The 15,581-nt window shown below is 36.1% G+C and overlaps 1 protein-coding gene across 5 annotated transcripts in view; it reads right to left on the bottom strand.

The window, feature by feature from the left end:
- Positions 1–15,581, bottom strand: part of CHD9 (chromodomain helicase DNA binding protein 9) — a gene marked incomplete at both ends in the record, with an annotated part of 65,276 nt that overhangs the window by 8,318 nt on the left and 41,377 nt on the right. For 3 of the 5 annotated variants that reach the window (XM_079541534.1, XM_079541537.1, XM_079541538.1), the window contains 18 exons: positions 1,947–2,855; positions 3,109–3,311; positions 3,407–3,626; positions 3,785–3,827; positions 4,145–4,202; positions 4,833–4,950; positions 5,072–5,175; positions 6,211–6,300; positions 7,033–7,192; positions 7,691–7,890; positions 8,461–8,657; positions 9,343–9,453; positions 10,185–10,364; positions 10,940–11,107; positions 11,635–11,830; positions 13,053–13,263; positions 14,036–14,291; positions 14,739–14,882. In XM_079541534.1, the coding sequence (XP_079397660.1) occupies positions 1,947–2,855; positions 3,109–3,311; positions 3,407–3,626; positions 3,785–3,827; positions 4,145–4,202; positions 4,833–4,950; positions 5,072–5,175; positions 6,211–6,300; positions 7,033–7,192; positions 7,691–7,890; positions 8,461–8,657; positions 9,343–9,453; positions 10,185–10,364; positions 10,940–11,107; positions 11,635–11,830; positions 13,053–13,263; positions 14,036–14,291; positions 14,739–14,882 (3,568 nt within the window). The remainder of the gene's footprint in view (positions 1–1,946; positions 2,856–3,108; positions 3,312–3,406; positions 3,627–3,784; positions 3,828–4,144; positions 4,203–4,832; positions 4,951–5,071; positions 5,176–6,210; positions 6,301–7,032; positions 7,193–7,690; positions 7,891–8,460; positions 8,658–9,342; positions 9,454–10,184; positions 10,365–10,939; positions 11,108–11,634; positions 11,831–13,052; positions 13,264–14,035; positions 14,292–14,738; positions 14,883–15,581) is intronic. The other 2 variants (XM_079541535.1, XM_079541536.1) reach the window with 1 other exon arrangement.

Genomic DNA, 15,581 nt, shown 5'->3' with positions numbered 1-15,581 from the left:
TCAACAACTGGTGAGTTGAGTAGGACTGCTGATACTTTTCCAAGCATATGCATTTCCTACATATTTCTGTTAACTTTTTGAGAACATAAAAATGAAAATGGGCACACTACAGAATAAGTTGAAAGGCAGTCCTTACTTACTGTAATGTATTTCAATTGCAAGCGAGAATCAGATTGAACAGAAAGATGTCTACGACAAGAATGTGGCAAATCTGTTGGGATACTATTATAAATATACTATTATAAATTTATATATATTATTTAATATACTATACTATTAATATATTAATATATATATAATATATATATTAATATATATAATAAATATATATATATTAATATATATAATATATAATAAAATATACTATTAATATATTAATATACTATTATAAAAGTGCCCTCATTTCTGTTACTGGATGTAACACTGGATGCTCTACTTTACACATCCTGAAAACTGCCTCTGCAGAATTGAATCACTTTAATCACAGACATTTTTTTCCCTTAGTAACTTTCCAGTATGTCCACAGACTTCATTTAAATTCTCATAATTATTTTTCTTCTTCCTCCATCCAGACAATGCAAGCTTCACTTGACAAGGGAAAACAGCTGAACTGAATGAGGGTGCTTCCAGAAAAGGTAAATACTAAGTCTGCAAAAAGAGCAGGAGTGTTGAGGGACAAGTCTACAGAACTCAAATTTGTCCTTCGGAATGGCGATGTATCAAATCATGTTTGTCTGTTTTTTTAAACCCTCTCTTAAAGTATGTTTCCAATATAGAAAATAAGCCAAAGGTTCCATGACCATCATAGAATATTACGCCACAAAACCTGGCTTATAACAAGTTCAGATGAAACTGAGAAAAGTTTTCCCGCATTTTCCAATCTCTTCAATTCCAATTTGCAATAAAATAACCAAAATAAAAGGAAGGCTGATTTACAAGATTTTGCAATCTGAAGATTGCATGATTGCTTGCTTAAACAGACTGAGTTGGCAGAAAGTGAGACTAATATTTTGACTTGCAGCACATGTTTTAGTATTCACCATTTAGAAATAGCTGTGTCATTTACTCCTTCCTTTTCTCTCACTGTTTTTAAATTTCATACAACTGTTCCCTCTGAATACAACCTTCCACTGCTACAGGCAGCACCTTCATCATTTTGTCTAAGTGTCACTTGCCCAAGAATCATTTTCCCAGTAACTAAACTCTAAGGTTTCCATCTGTGATTTCCTCAAACATAAGGATCCATCTAACCGCACAACATCATTTTGCCTGAGCTACCAGGAAAAAAGTAGCGTATTTACTTCATACTGTAATGCCATGCCTAACTTTGTTCTCTTCACTTTTCTATTACCGTTTGTTATCACAGGGTAGAGAAAGCTTTTCACATTCTAATTTTGAACATGGCAAGAGTACAGCTTGCAGCATCTCTAGAAGTAATGTGTTAAATTGTAGATTTTCAGCATAAGTACACTGCTTGGCCACATCCAACTTACAAGAAAATATAGCTTACATCACTCTTTAACTTGTACAGAATTATTGCACATTTCCTAGAATCATGAGGGAGCTACAGAGACAGGTAAGCAAGAGTGAAAAAACAACAACAGGGAAACAGAAAGAATCTCTGCATTAAGCAAGAAAGAGAAACAGTAGCAGGGAACATACACAAAATACACTTCCAGAAAACACTGGCCATTCAACTCTCCTCCCATACGTGAGCCACATGCACTGTATGCTGGCGCAGTTAACTGGCCAACAAAGCTGAACTACCTCAATCCAAGGCACCCAATAAGAAATAAAATACTGATCTGAAATTCTTTAGCTCACTTGAATAATCAAAAGTTTACATTTACTTCCGCAGGATTTAATGTCCTTTTTTTGGACCTTTTCCATAACAAGTCAATCTGTTCAGTTTGAGAATCGTACTTCAGAAATAAGACTACACATACCACGTTTTTGTGCCTCCTCTTCATCACTATCACTCTCTTCAGACGATGACGATGATGACGACGACGATGATGAGGATGAAGATGATGAAGACGAAGATGCTGAAGAACAAGATGAAGATGACGAAGAACTAGAGCCTGATCGAGAGTGTGAACAAGATGAGGAAGATGAAGAGGATGAAGAAGATGACCTGGAAGAACAGGATGATCTATCTGAGTCAGAGTCTGAGTCAGAGCTAGAGTCTGATCCTCTTTTGCTGACTCTCTGTTTTTTGGAAGCTGGGTTTGGAGTTAGAGGCTCTGTCCTTGCTGCAACCATGCGCCTGTCTGTTTCAATCTTCACGCTAGGTTTGTGTTCTGTATTTTGTACTGGTGCGCCATTTTTTGGACTCAGAGGCTCAGATTTCATTACTGTCTGCGTCTCCTCTGTAGACATAGATTCCTCTTCAGATGACTGAGCATCCTCTTTCAGATTTTCAGTTTTAACTTTCATGTCCTCAGGAGTATTCACTTTAGCATCTGGCAATCTTGACTGAGGTGTAAGAGGAGAAGCAGATAATGCCATCTGATACTGATGTAAGAGTGGAGTAGAAGTCCTTGACAGTGCCACTTTGTTCTGACTATAGTTCCTCTGCGCAGACATAAATGAGAGTTCAGGATCACGAAGAATATGATAATCTGTCCTGCTAACCCCATGTTTAGCAGCTCCAATAAGTAAATCCCTGTCATGAGTCCCACATTCCCACCAGACAGGTAAGTCTGGGTTTGGCTGACACAGCTTTAGTCGTTCAAACAACTGTGGATGTCTGAGAGCCTGTTCTCGCACCTTCCTTAGAAGCTCAATGCGATACAAAGTCCGAGAGGCACGCTCCTCTGTAATTGGCTGGATAAAAATGCTTGGGTCTACCAGTTCTACAATAAAGCAAAACAAAGATGAGAATCTGGCCAAAAAAACCCAAACAAATACAACCACAAATCAACACCACAAGTACATGGCTTAAGTAACTTGATATACTGCTCTTTGTAAGCTTTCAGTTTTACAGTTCACTTAAGATCTTTCCTTATTTTCTTTTCCTCCATTTTTATTCTGGAACATGTGATTTCAAGGTAAACACTAGCAACAGAAAATGAAGAGAAAACTAAAGATACAAAAGCACACACCCACCTTCTTTTGAGGGGAGACGACAGACTCTCCTGCACATTGACATAAATGCATACAGGTATTTCTCTAAGCTCTCATCAGTTTTCTTATGCAGCCTAGCCATAGCTCTGAATTTGGTCCAATCAAACCGTCCCCGTTCAGGATCAAATACCACTCCAAATGTGGACACAACTCTGTAGAAGTCAGCTTCTTCCCTTCTTGTCCACCTTTACCAGCAAGGAAAAAAGTAAATACTGTAATTTTCTTCACCATATCATTCAGTTAGCAGCTATTATTTCTTCTAACTGTGTAACGCATATACCTTTGCTGTCTTTCTATTTTGGCAGCCATCTTTGGATTTAGAGTAACTTCTTCATACGGAGGCTGCATCATAGTAGTTTGTACTGGGAATGCTGGCTGGATCTGCTGGGCCTGCCTATTTTTGCTTGTTCTTTGATAAGCTGTTATCAAGCGGCGAAGACGTGTTGTTAAGGCAGACTGAGTTGGCCAATAGATTTTGTCACCTTCCATCATTTGCCCATCTATAGTAAAACAGAGTGACAGGAGAAAAAAAATAATTAATTGTTGCTGTTGCCTATGGTTCTACAGTAGGCAATCTAAATACACTTTAGCTAAAAGCCAAGGGAATTAAAAAGCAATTAAAAATTAAGTGTAGATATTTCAAGTTGTGTCTATTTACCTCCATCTGCTATTACTAGATCACCTGGGGATGAAACATCATCCTGTAGAAAAACAAAAGCAAAATAAAGTAAAAAACATATACGTCCCCAGGGATTTCGATAATTGTCCACAAAAGGTTCATTCTAACAAATATGACAAAGAACAACAGTAACGTGCATTTTGGTTAAATGGCTAACAAGGCACACAACACAATTCTACAAGAATTTTCTCCTGTTCTCTATGCCCAAATATAGAGAAACAGGAAGTAAGGCTTGTGAATTCAGACAAATATAGAAAAACATACTGATTTGCTCAAAAAAAGGTGGAAATGTTACATTCTAACGTGTTAAAAGGAGCTATTAATAGATGCCTACTATACCTCTATGTCATCTTTAAACATTGCTGGTGCTGGTTTATACTCTGGATCTTCGACGTCCCTGTTAAAATTTCAAGAGAAAAGAAACTATTTTAATATTTTGAAAAGCTTACACTCTTTCAGTCACAAACAAAACTCATTTAAATTTAGTTACACACACTGTGTTAAATCTTTTATTTGAAGCAAGGAAAACATTCCACACAACTTTGACTTGAAACCTGCCTCCTCTCTCATAAGTTATTCCTTATGAGTACAGTTGCTAGTATCACTGATTAAGCAAGGAACAAAGGAAGGTCTCCCTTTCTGCACTTATCAGTAGTACTCAAATGGATCTACTGGGGTCACTGGTTAACAGCACAAAAATACTACACCAAGCTGATCAACCTGAAATAGATCTGTAATACTCTGCCTCTGAAAGCTTTTGAACTTCACAACCTAATGGATATTTCTGTTTCAGCAGCACAAAGCACAGTCCTTTCAACACCAGGTTGCTATGTTTTTCCTTAACTGTGAAATTCCCGATTTAAATAGTTCAGTTATGCTTTTCTTAAGTCTGCTTAATGTAGTATTCTTCAGAACAATGACACCAAACTAGTATAAAGCCAGCTAAGAAGAGAATGATGACACACAAATTCAGTCTCTGTTACGTTACGGATTCAAAGCATTCATGCCCAGTTTGAAGTACCCCTACCCATCAATATAATCATTTGCTCTCTGCTCAGCAGCAACTGCTTTATCATCTGGCTTGCCAACCCTTTCCAAGAAGCACAGTGCTGGGTCTGCTCTGATCGTGTTGTATTTTTCATAACCTATAAATGAAAAAAAAGGCAGAAATTCAATTTTTAAAGTGAACTATAAAAAAAAAAAGATAACAGCCATTTGTATTGGGGGGAGGAGGGGAGTACACATGCAGTCATTCGTGTTACTGACCATGTTTAAAAACTCCAATTAGAAGGGATTTGTCTGCCTCTGCATCCCACCACTCAGCAGGAACTTCAGAGTGATCTGGCTCAGGGACCCAAACATCAATTTCACTATGGAGATTCACCAACAGCACCAACATCAGTAATATTCAGAGGGAGCAACACATTTCTTTCTTTTTCTTCTTTGGAATTTGTATGCTATACAGGGTTTTCAAACTACTTTCTTCAAATACACATAACACATTCCATGTCCAACAAACTAATTCAAAGGTTTTGAAGACTGTAAAGATTCTCAGGATTGAAAAGTTAAATTTTTGATTTCACTTTGGTATTTAAAAGCAACTAAGAGTTAACAAACGTAAGGCCATGCTGCTACAAGGTACATACAATATTGCTATACTGTGTAGCTCAGCTTTAAAAATTGTTTTGGTAACCTAAAGAAACTGAGGAATGCATTTCTTCACTTCTATAATCAATAAAAACAGTAACACAAGACACATAGTTTGGTAATTTATATTCGACAGAGACCAGTAAGAGAGAAAGAGTATTGAAACAGAAACAACATATCATAATCTTTCTCTGAATATTCTGCCAACTTTGGGTTGGCAGTTTGAGTTTACAAAACTTAAAGCCAAAAATTATCTGCTTCTGTGTTCAATGGGATGAGACAGACTTCTTTGTGAATATTTATAACAGCTTTCTGAATCAAATTAAAACTTTATATCCACCACAAATTCTTGAAGTTTTGAGTGCAAGAATTCCCAGGCAGAAGTACTTCCACAGTTAAGTAAAAAATAACAACGAAATATGCAGCACTTAACCAGAAGTGTGCAGAAAGATCAAGGAAAAACCCACCAGTTAGCACGTAAGGTATATAATTTCATCTTTCACTTACTCTTTCAGCCTATTTTATTTTAATAGTACTATACATTGATAGGTTTCCCATTTCATAGTAGTCAAGACTTCTCCACATTGAGTAGATACAAAGTGTTTTGTGGACAGAGCAAATGAAAGCACTTCTCCCAGAGCCTAAATAGACAAATATTTCCTCACAACTACTCTTATTTAGATCTGGAAAGACTTCATTGTCATTTCATAAGTTTACACTTAAAATGAACAAGCAAAAAAAGCCTCCATATAGCTCACCTGGCATCAGTTCCATCAAACACTTTTTGAAATTCATTACCAATCACTTCTTGTTTTAAGTAATACAGCATTCTTACTCGAAGCAAGACCCTAAAGGGAAAAAAAAAGAAATATGTATTAGTACTCTAAAAGGTTTTTTTTTTGTTGTTTTGTCTTTTTTTAAATAACACCGCAAAGCTTTCAAACACTTCCTTCAGTTAGGAGAGGAGACAAGCTCCAGTTCCTCCACCTTGCACTTCTTTATTGCTGGTGTTTCGCTACAAAAAAAAAAACCAAACCAAACCAAAACAAAGAACCTTTCATCGAGCAGAATACCCCTCACTTGCTTCATAAAATACTGTTAAGAACAAAAACAATATTTCCCTTTTCCTATTCAGAAGATTCCCTTAGAAATATTTCACTGAGCTGACAATAAACATCTTTTACATTCCTTTTCATTCCTCCTCACTTAGAAATTTAATTAATGTGGCTTCTCCTTGTTTTATCTCAGTTCGTGACTACAGCTATGAAGTTTCGCAAGCAGAGTATGACAAGTTTTCTTACAGAGTATTCCTTTATCTAAAATAAGCTCATTCATTGTTACTAGTCAAGCAAGCCAGCTCACATTCTCAGCAGCCTAGCCCCTCGCCATTGAAATATATACATTTTTTTGTAAAGGAAAACAGAATTATTTAAACATGAACACCTAATCTAATAAACACCATAAAAATTTGTTTCTTCATAGCAAAACAAGGAGCATCTTAAAGTTGAAGACAATGACAAGAAGAAAAAATCTGCACATAAAGAACAAAAAAAACCATTCACACTTTAACTGCTGCTTACTTGTTGCAGTGGTGTTTTATGTGCTTTTTGTATCCTTCATCTTGCAACAGATGTTCTGGATTGTACTTTCGAAGCCATTCTGCTTTGTGTATATCAAAAGTGCTAGCCTGGGTCTTCACTTTTTTTCCTTTTCTTCCTCTAGGCACAGGTGCTGACAGGCCTGTATAATTTAAAACACGATACAGTAACAGCAATAGGTAGGCACAGAGCTCCTGTGACAGTTACTGTTACTAAATCCTACTGCAATACTGTGACCTGCAACACAGAAAATACACTATCCTCACAGCTTCTCAATAGGAGGCATTTTCTCTTTGTTTCGTGTCTGAGAGCATCTCTCAAATACATTTCAGAAACTCAAGACAAACAAGGAGTGGGGGAAATAATCTGTTGTCAACTACAATGACAAAGAGCAGGTTCTTATGAATTGAAATGAAAAGAAAGCTTACACACCAACCCATTTGGCACTTTGATTTGCCATCAAAACCAAAGCAAAGCAGAAGTGAAACTTCTTTTTCCATCAATTGATGTAGGTATCTGGAGTAAGTTCTGTATATTTCAAGCAGCACACTACACTTTCAGGGAGCATTTTTAGCTTTGATTACAGCAGTATTCAGAGGTAAGTGTACGTGAAGCTATTTAACTGCAAAAAATACCTTACCAAGATGATTCTGCAACTCTCGTGTTTGCCCATCTTCTGTTGGAGTAATCAGATCCCATATAAAACTTTTTATTTTCTCATCCCCTCTGTAGTGAACAAGACAATAGGCTAAGAGAGCTCGGCAAATTATCTCCACATCCTGTTCATTTAGCTGTCTCTTGAAGCGACCGTGTGATAAAATCTCTCTCCATCGACCCCACCTAGTCCAAAGAAAAACACACAGTAGCACTTAAAATTCATACACTACAGAAGCCTGCAGGCTTATTTTTTGAAAAGGAAAGCAAAAAATCCTAGAGGAATTCCACTTTTTTCTTCTGTTTAACTTACTGAGTAGAAATATGAAAGAAGTGTCCCCAACAAACTGTTTGAAATTGCTCTAAACAAAATTTGTCTGCTTAGAAGAAAAAATATAGTTTTAGGCTCATTTATCACAGTCATTTATCTTCCCGAGGGGGCGGGAGTGGGTGAGAGAAGACCTAAGATTTTATTTACAAAACTAACACATGACTTAAGTACGCTAGAAATGACTGGTTAGATTTTCAGTTCCTATTCAAACTTCATTGAAATGCAAGACTTAGAACTTTTGCAAACATCGTAAATCTTAAAATGCTTAGGATCACATCAGGCAGTAAGGAGGCTATATACAAAGTGAATATGCAAAAATATTTATTAACCAGTCAAGATCTATGCCAGCGTAAGTCACTCCATAAATATAAGCACCTTCTAAAATGATTATTGTTTCCCAGAACAAAGAACACTATATGCCATACCCATAGACCAGTAGGTTTTTCTCCACCCGAAAGCACTCCGTTCTTCCATATCCGTTGGAACGGTCACAAGGCCTGCGGAGTTTGGGCTTATCCTCCCCCTCGCTCTCCACTTCAGACAATTCAGCCAGTTCATCTTTCGTAGCACTGAAGGGCCTTGTTTGTTTTCTAATTCGTGGGGTATCAATAACCAGGCTGTTCTGTAAAATTTCAAGCAAATCTCATTAGAGAAACAGCTGGTAAGTTTTGCTTAAGTAGGTGAATTTACTTTAAAAATGAACAGTCTCTAAAGTTACAAATAGGTCTTTTGCTTATCATTGAAGATATCTGTGTATAGGACATATAATATTTTGTGGTATTTAAGATAACAACAATAAAAAGTTTAGTACCCTGATGCCAGCACGCAGCTTACAAACCATACTCAATACCCCCTCTGAGCTGAATACTTATACTACATGTTACCCTCTATCAGTAAAAAAGGTCAACAAAACCTTTATGGAACTGACTGCATGGCAATGTCTTCAAGCATTGGTCACAGCAAAGACATTATGCCTTTCACTGAGCTGTTTTCCAGATTCCAGAACGGGCTTCACAGTCAGAAAAGAAAATAATCAGAATAATTACATCTTCTAATTGTTTTCAGAACCTTAAAAAATAAATATATATAAAATACATCAGAAATGCCCAAACTCTTTTGGGACAACAGGGAGCTAGGAAATTACTGAAGTTATTGGTGGTTGATTTCCTATGCAGAAACTAACCACCACAGAAACAAATTCACATCGAAGTATTAAAAAAAGACGCACACCAAAAATTCTGCACTGCTAACTAAGAATTAAACAGCAAGGACATACTTGAAAAAAACTGCAATATGACAGTACTTACTCGGCCACTGATAGCATCTATATCTATTTCTGCTTTTTTGGCCCATTTCTGCCAGAAGTTGGGATCATCTAGAGAAATATCAGTCCTGTTTCCAGATGCAACAAAGCTAGCCTGCAAAACATTAAACTAAATCTTACTAGCAGCATACATGAGCATACATGAGAAGTCTGCAGGGTTTGAATGCCCCAGTGCTGAGAAGACTGCGTAACTTTATTCCTACAAAATCTCCTGAGTTGCTGTTAAGCTTTTAGAAGTTACTTAACAGTGTGAAGTAACTCAAAAGTTCTCCTTCCCCTTAATTTTTTCAATTCTGACCTATAATGAATGAGAAAAATCTAATGAACTTTTTGGTACTACCGGGAGAGAAGAACATTAAGCAGCAAGATTATTCTGCTTCTAAGTTTGAATTTAAATTACTCGAATGGAAAAAAGTAGAATCTTTTGAAGAGGCTTATCAGCATTTGGGGATTTAATCTCATGCAAAATTACTCGCTTCATGGGAAATTTCAAATGATTATTTAAACTACCAACAATCAAAGCATGAGAGCATGGAATACGCTATGTTTCAGAAGGTCTTTAAAAAACGAACACCCTGCTTTTAGGAAAAAAGAGAAGATTCTTTTTTCCAACTCTTGTGATGAAAAGATAGAGATGATCACATTCCCCTAATCGGTTCTTTAGGTTTTTACTTAATCCATGATTAGCAAGATACAAGAGATCCTAAATAACACATTTTTATGTATGAATTACACACATTTTTGAAATTGTTTTCTGTCTGCCCTTTTCTTTTTCCTAACACGTACAGAACTATACTGTCAAAGACCAACTTGCTGCTTCCATACCTTGGCAAATGTGGAGCCCCTTCCTTCTGATTCAATTGTGATAGTTTTGGTACGCCGCTGCAAAATTTGGTCGATGTCTTCCTCACAGAATTTGGAGCCCTCATCTTCTTCATCCATAATGGCACCATACGCACCTCTTCGAAGCAAGTCTTCTATTTCTTTTTTAGAGAGTTGTTGGATCTGCATAAATAAAACACGTGTTGAAAAGCCTAGGAAAATCCCCCCAAAGTGATATTTATTTCTTCTTCATTGCAATGCTTCTGCAACCTAGCTACAGCTTTTATATTCTAAATTAAATATTTAAATTATTAATCATTAAGAGGTAAGTCTAGTTAACAGCTGAAATACTTTGCTATGTATTTATTTTTACATGCACCTGTCTCTGGTTGTAGCTATACTCAATACTGTGATGAACAGAAGGTTTCAAACCTACCCTTTAATACCAGATGCAACTCTCATCTTATTGGAGATCCACATATTAATGCAGGAAGACAAAGGGATACAAACGCAAACTTTTCCCATTGTATTAACTTAGTCATTATTTACCTCATAACTTAAGAGGCAAGAAACAGGGAAAGACTTTCCAGAATAACCGCTACCACACTTATAAGTCATATCAACTATTTTTAGTCATATTAAAAAGGACGGCAGAGAGGCAGGCAGTAGAAAAATGCCAACTTCTATGATTTACAGTAGGCCCCACGTGACTACAAAATTTTTTTTTAAAATTTTTTTTAGAAAATAAGTCTACATACACCACCAACACTGTTTTCTCTTCCACTCATACTCTGTAAGACAGCCTTATCCAGTCCCAATTTCAGACTTGCTCTGTCAAACATCTCTCTTTCATATGAGTTACGAGTTATCAGCCTGTAGACCTTCACTGCTTTGTTCTGACCAATCCTGTGACAACGGGCTTGAGCCTTTTGAAGGAAGGGTAAAGAGCAGTAAGAAATTAGACTATTTAAGAATAAAAAAGACTATTTAAGAATAGCATAAGATTCAAGAAGTTTATCGTGTTCGAGCATAATCTTAAAAATAACAGTACAAGTTTAGAAAGAAATCAAGTGACCATTTACTTAAACTCCTAAACTTGATTTGCTGCTTTACCATACACCATAATTAATTTCTATATTACTCAGTATATGCAGAATCCAAATCTAGTACTGTCTTGGTTTTCATGTCATCAAAATCTTTATGAACTCAGACACTGTTGTGCTGTACATGTAAAAGAGTAGTCAGTTTAAAAGAGAAAGTCAGGACCAGATGAAGTCATCTGAGTTTCATCTGTGTAGGCAGAAAGCACTCATCAGTAAACATTAAACACATGCCTTAAGAACACTTCAATGTTTAAAAATGATGCAGGTTCAAAATAAAGACTGAATACTCCAAGAGATCAAATTCATATCAACCAAGTTTGACTCCGCAGGTCAATGTTCAATGCATTTACCTGCAGATCATTTTGAGGATTCCAGTCTGAATCAAAAATTATGCATGTATCTGCTGCAGTCAAATTAATCCCCAAACCACCAGCTCTGGTGCACAGAAGGAACACAAAGCGATCGGAATCTGGTTTGCTGAACCGGTCAATTGCAGCTTGCCTGAGGTTGCCTCGTACTCGTCCATCAATTCGTTCATATAAGTATCTGGAAATTGTCATACAAATGGAAAATTGCAAAAATTTGTGTAATTTAAAGAGTAGAACAGATCTCCTGCCTGCATATTTATTTTTACAGTGAATAAAAGTCATGAGCTAACTTTTATTATCAGAAGTCAGAATGGAGCTTGCCTATTTGTACTACTAACACACATCAGGAAGCTCTAACATCAAATATTTAAGAAAAGTTCTTTGTTCATCAGAGCAATTATCTGACAACACGTACCTTTAGACATGTATTACCATGGCATTTAGTTTGCACTACAAACTGGAGGCCAACACATATATTTAGAAGTTTTTCATGTGCTATTCCTGAATCACTGCCTGTGGTACAGAAGCAGGCAGTGTACTTTTGTATTATATACCAAATTGTCTGATCTTGATAGGGGTAACCGAATAACCTTTACAAAGAAGTACTTGGTGAGCTGTCATTCAACAAACCACACATGGATTTTGTCAAGAGCCGGAGAAATAGAACAAAAAGAACTTCACAGTACCTCTCGCTGCCTTTTATCAAGGCATCAATGAATTTATGACTTCCTCAACTAAAAGTGGCAAAATTAGAAGCCCAAGGTAAAAATACCACTTCTCTTATCTTTAATAATTAGGAAGACTCCAATAAAACTTCAGATATCAAATAAAACGCCCCTGTCTTGCTTAAAAAACGGAGTAAGTACCTTCCACAAATTGTAAATGGAGGCTGAACGCGTATCAACTAGTCAAAAAGCTTCACAACCATTTTTCTTCTAATCAGGCATAAAATGGGACAGCAGATAATCTACAGGACCACAGGCTATTTGGCAGGCAGCCATCTCCTACAGTCATTAATTCCGCTAAATATGAAGTCTTACCCGCTAACATTTCTAATCAAACAGTAGCATAAAGCAAGTTTCAGTTTCTGTGGATTTCAGAAGGTTGTGCTTCTAGATATGATATACTAGTCTAGATCTAGTTATATTAGAAAAGAAAAAGGAATCGTTTCATGCTGGATTGTTAAATATTACTATAAAGTTAAAAGTAGTATATTAAACACAAATATAAAATACAAAATACCAAATGTTAGCTCAGTTCAAGTAAATAGCCTTATGAAACCAAACCACAGAATCACAGATTACCTACAGTTAACATAGAAATACTGCTTTTGGTATGCTGTTTCCCATAACATCCAAAAATACTGAGACCAATAAACTACACAGTATGCACACTATTACCTTTTATGTATGAGGTAATCCTCCAAAATATCAAGGCAGCGCACCATTTGAGAGAAGATAAGGACCTTGTGGCCTCCTGCTTTCATTTTTGGAAGAAGTTTATCAATAAGAACCAATTTACCAGCAGACTGGATCATTGCTTGTAGATGGAAGTCTGGAGCAGTTGGGCTGTAAGTTTCTTTAAATTCTCCAAGGATTTTCTCTTCAGCACCTATCAAAGAGTACCTCTTAGTACCTACAGGCATAAGCTACAGAAATCTGTTCACATACATATAAGAATAAGCTACCAAAAAATCCACAACAATGCCTCTATATACTCTATATAGCCCTGGTTAGCCACTGCTGGAGACATAATAGGTCTGGATGGACCTGATGTCTATTAAGAGCATCTATTTCTATGCTTTTTGAAGTCTTACACTCCTAAGTAGAACAACACTGTAAAAAAGAACCATCTAAAACTGAGTATCTCTAAATTGCAAAGTGAAAAATACAACTTGTTCAGTGTTGGATAAGAAAGTCATTTAAAAAGCCCTTTTTACAGCTGAGATATTTCAAATAAGACATGAGTCTTGAGTGGTATTTTGAAGACCTTTTCTGAAGTCCCAATCTGACTGAAAACACAGTAAAATTTCTAAGAAGTTCAGATGCATTTTCTTGCAAGTAGGAAAAAGATAAGTGAGAAAAGCACCAAAAACTGACACAGATGATATAATCTGTAAAAAGAATATTCTTTTAATAAGTTCACTCTTGATGCTGCTTTCAAAGAGGTATAACATTTCCATATCATAATCAATTATAAGTATCTTGGGAAACCATACAAAAAAAGTTCACATTTCAGGTCTCAAACACTCAACTGCCTTACACTTTGCCTAATGTCTGTCAAACATGTTTCCACCTCATCCGATAGTTCTTAAGTAGTTTAAATCAAGTACAGAAATTCAAATTCAAAAACTGAATTCCATTTTGATTTCTCATGTACTTACCTTTGATGAGATAAGGATGATTACAACATTTTCTGAGTTCCATCATAGTGTTAACCAAATTTGGTACGTTTGCTTGCCCAGCTCCTTTAGATAAGAAAGCAAAATTTTTCTCCAAGATTGCTCGATAGTATTTCTTCTGAATATTAGTTAGTTCTACTTCAATTATAGTCTCTTCCTTAGGAGCCAGCTTTTTTTCTACATCTTCTTTTAATCGCCTGAGCATCATGGGTTTCAGGATAGCTTGTAATTTCTGAACCTGAGTGAAACAAAAGTTTTTTGGACACAAGACTTGTAGTTAAATACAAAAAAATGTTAAACTTACACTGCTTTTTATTTCCATCCCTACATAAAATGTTTTCCAGGTATGATGTCATCTTATTTTTAACCTCAGATTACTAAAGAAATGTTTGGCACACTTCAAAAACATCATGCCTACAAACTGCCTATGAAGCCAGAAAATCTCAGGTTTTATTCTTCTCCCTATTCACTTGCTATATTTACAAAATCTATCCAAAAAAGGTGAAAATAACTTAAATTCTGCAATTTAGACTCCACTTTAAAATTTATCAGAGTATTGTTCCAAGTAATGTCAGTTTCTAACTATTGCTAATGCAGTAATGGTTAATATACAAACTAACAGTTTCTCCTACAAGTCACGTGCTCAAATACTCAAGCTCAAGATGAACTAATTCAACGTGCAAACCTGCTCCTCTGTTTTAAGGTCTCCGAATTCTTGCATGAATGTTGATTCAGCAGGAAAACGCAATGGTTCAAGAAAATGAAGAAGACTAAATAACTCTTCTACTGTGTTCTGCAGTGGTGTACCAGTTAACAGCACTTTATGTTCCTACAAAAGGAAACAAAAATTACATGAATTACATGCAAACGCTTGCTATGAAATTATCATGTCTGAGTGTCATAACCTGACATTAGCAGCTCTGTATTTTACTAAATACTAAATACAGAGATAGATGGATGAGTAGTAGATGAATAGTAAGTATTTTCAACCAGCTTTTCTTTAAATCTTGTCTTCCTTCAGCCATAATGAATAAATGAATGCTTCAACTTGGCCCGTGATTTTCATACAAATATAATTGCCCTCTCTGCACACTGAGAAAAATAAACACTAAACATACATCAGAAAGCAAAATAACTTCTGACAACACATAGCGATGAGCGGATCAAAATAAGTCAAGTTTGGAGAAAAGAACAATCCAAACCCAGTCATGGAGCACCTTGTAGCAATGCTCCAAAAATCCTAAGACTCACGGTAGTAGTTGCTTTTTGTAAAGCTCCCAGAGTATCAAGCAAAATCCAAACTGCAGGATTAGATAATAAGCCTGCCTTAGCAAATTCCAGGAGTTGCTTAGCACTATTTTAAGATTAAGGAGACCATATTAAAGGAAGCCTTCATAGTAATCAAAACAGGCTTTAGAACAGTATCATCACAAATAGATTCTGCTTACAGTTAAAGCTGAGCATTCTTTTTTTTACCCATGAAAACCACACAACCATCAGGTCTCAATAGCACATACATTTGAAGAGA

The sequence above is a fragment of the Tetrao urogallus genome, assembly GCF_951394365.1.
Source record: "Tetrao urogallus genome assembly, chromosome: 12".
NCBI classification, from domain to species: domain Eukaryota; kingdom Metazoa; phylum Chordata; class Aves; order Galliformes; family Phasianidae; genus Tetrao; species Tetrao urogallus.
Note: the sequence above shows the minus strand (reverse complement) of the source record. Positions and strands in the feature narration are given on the sequence as shown.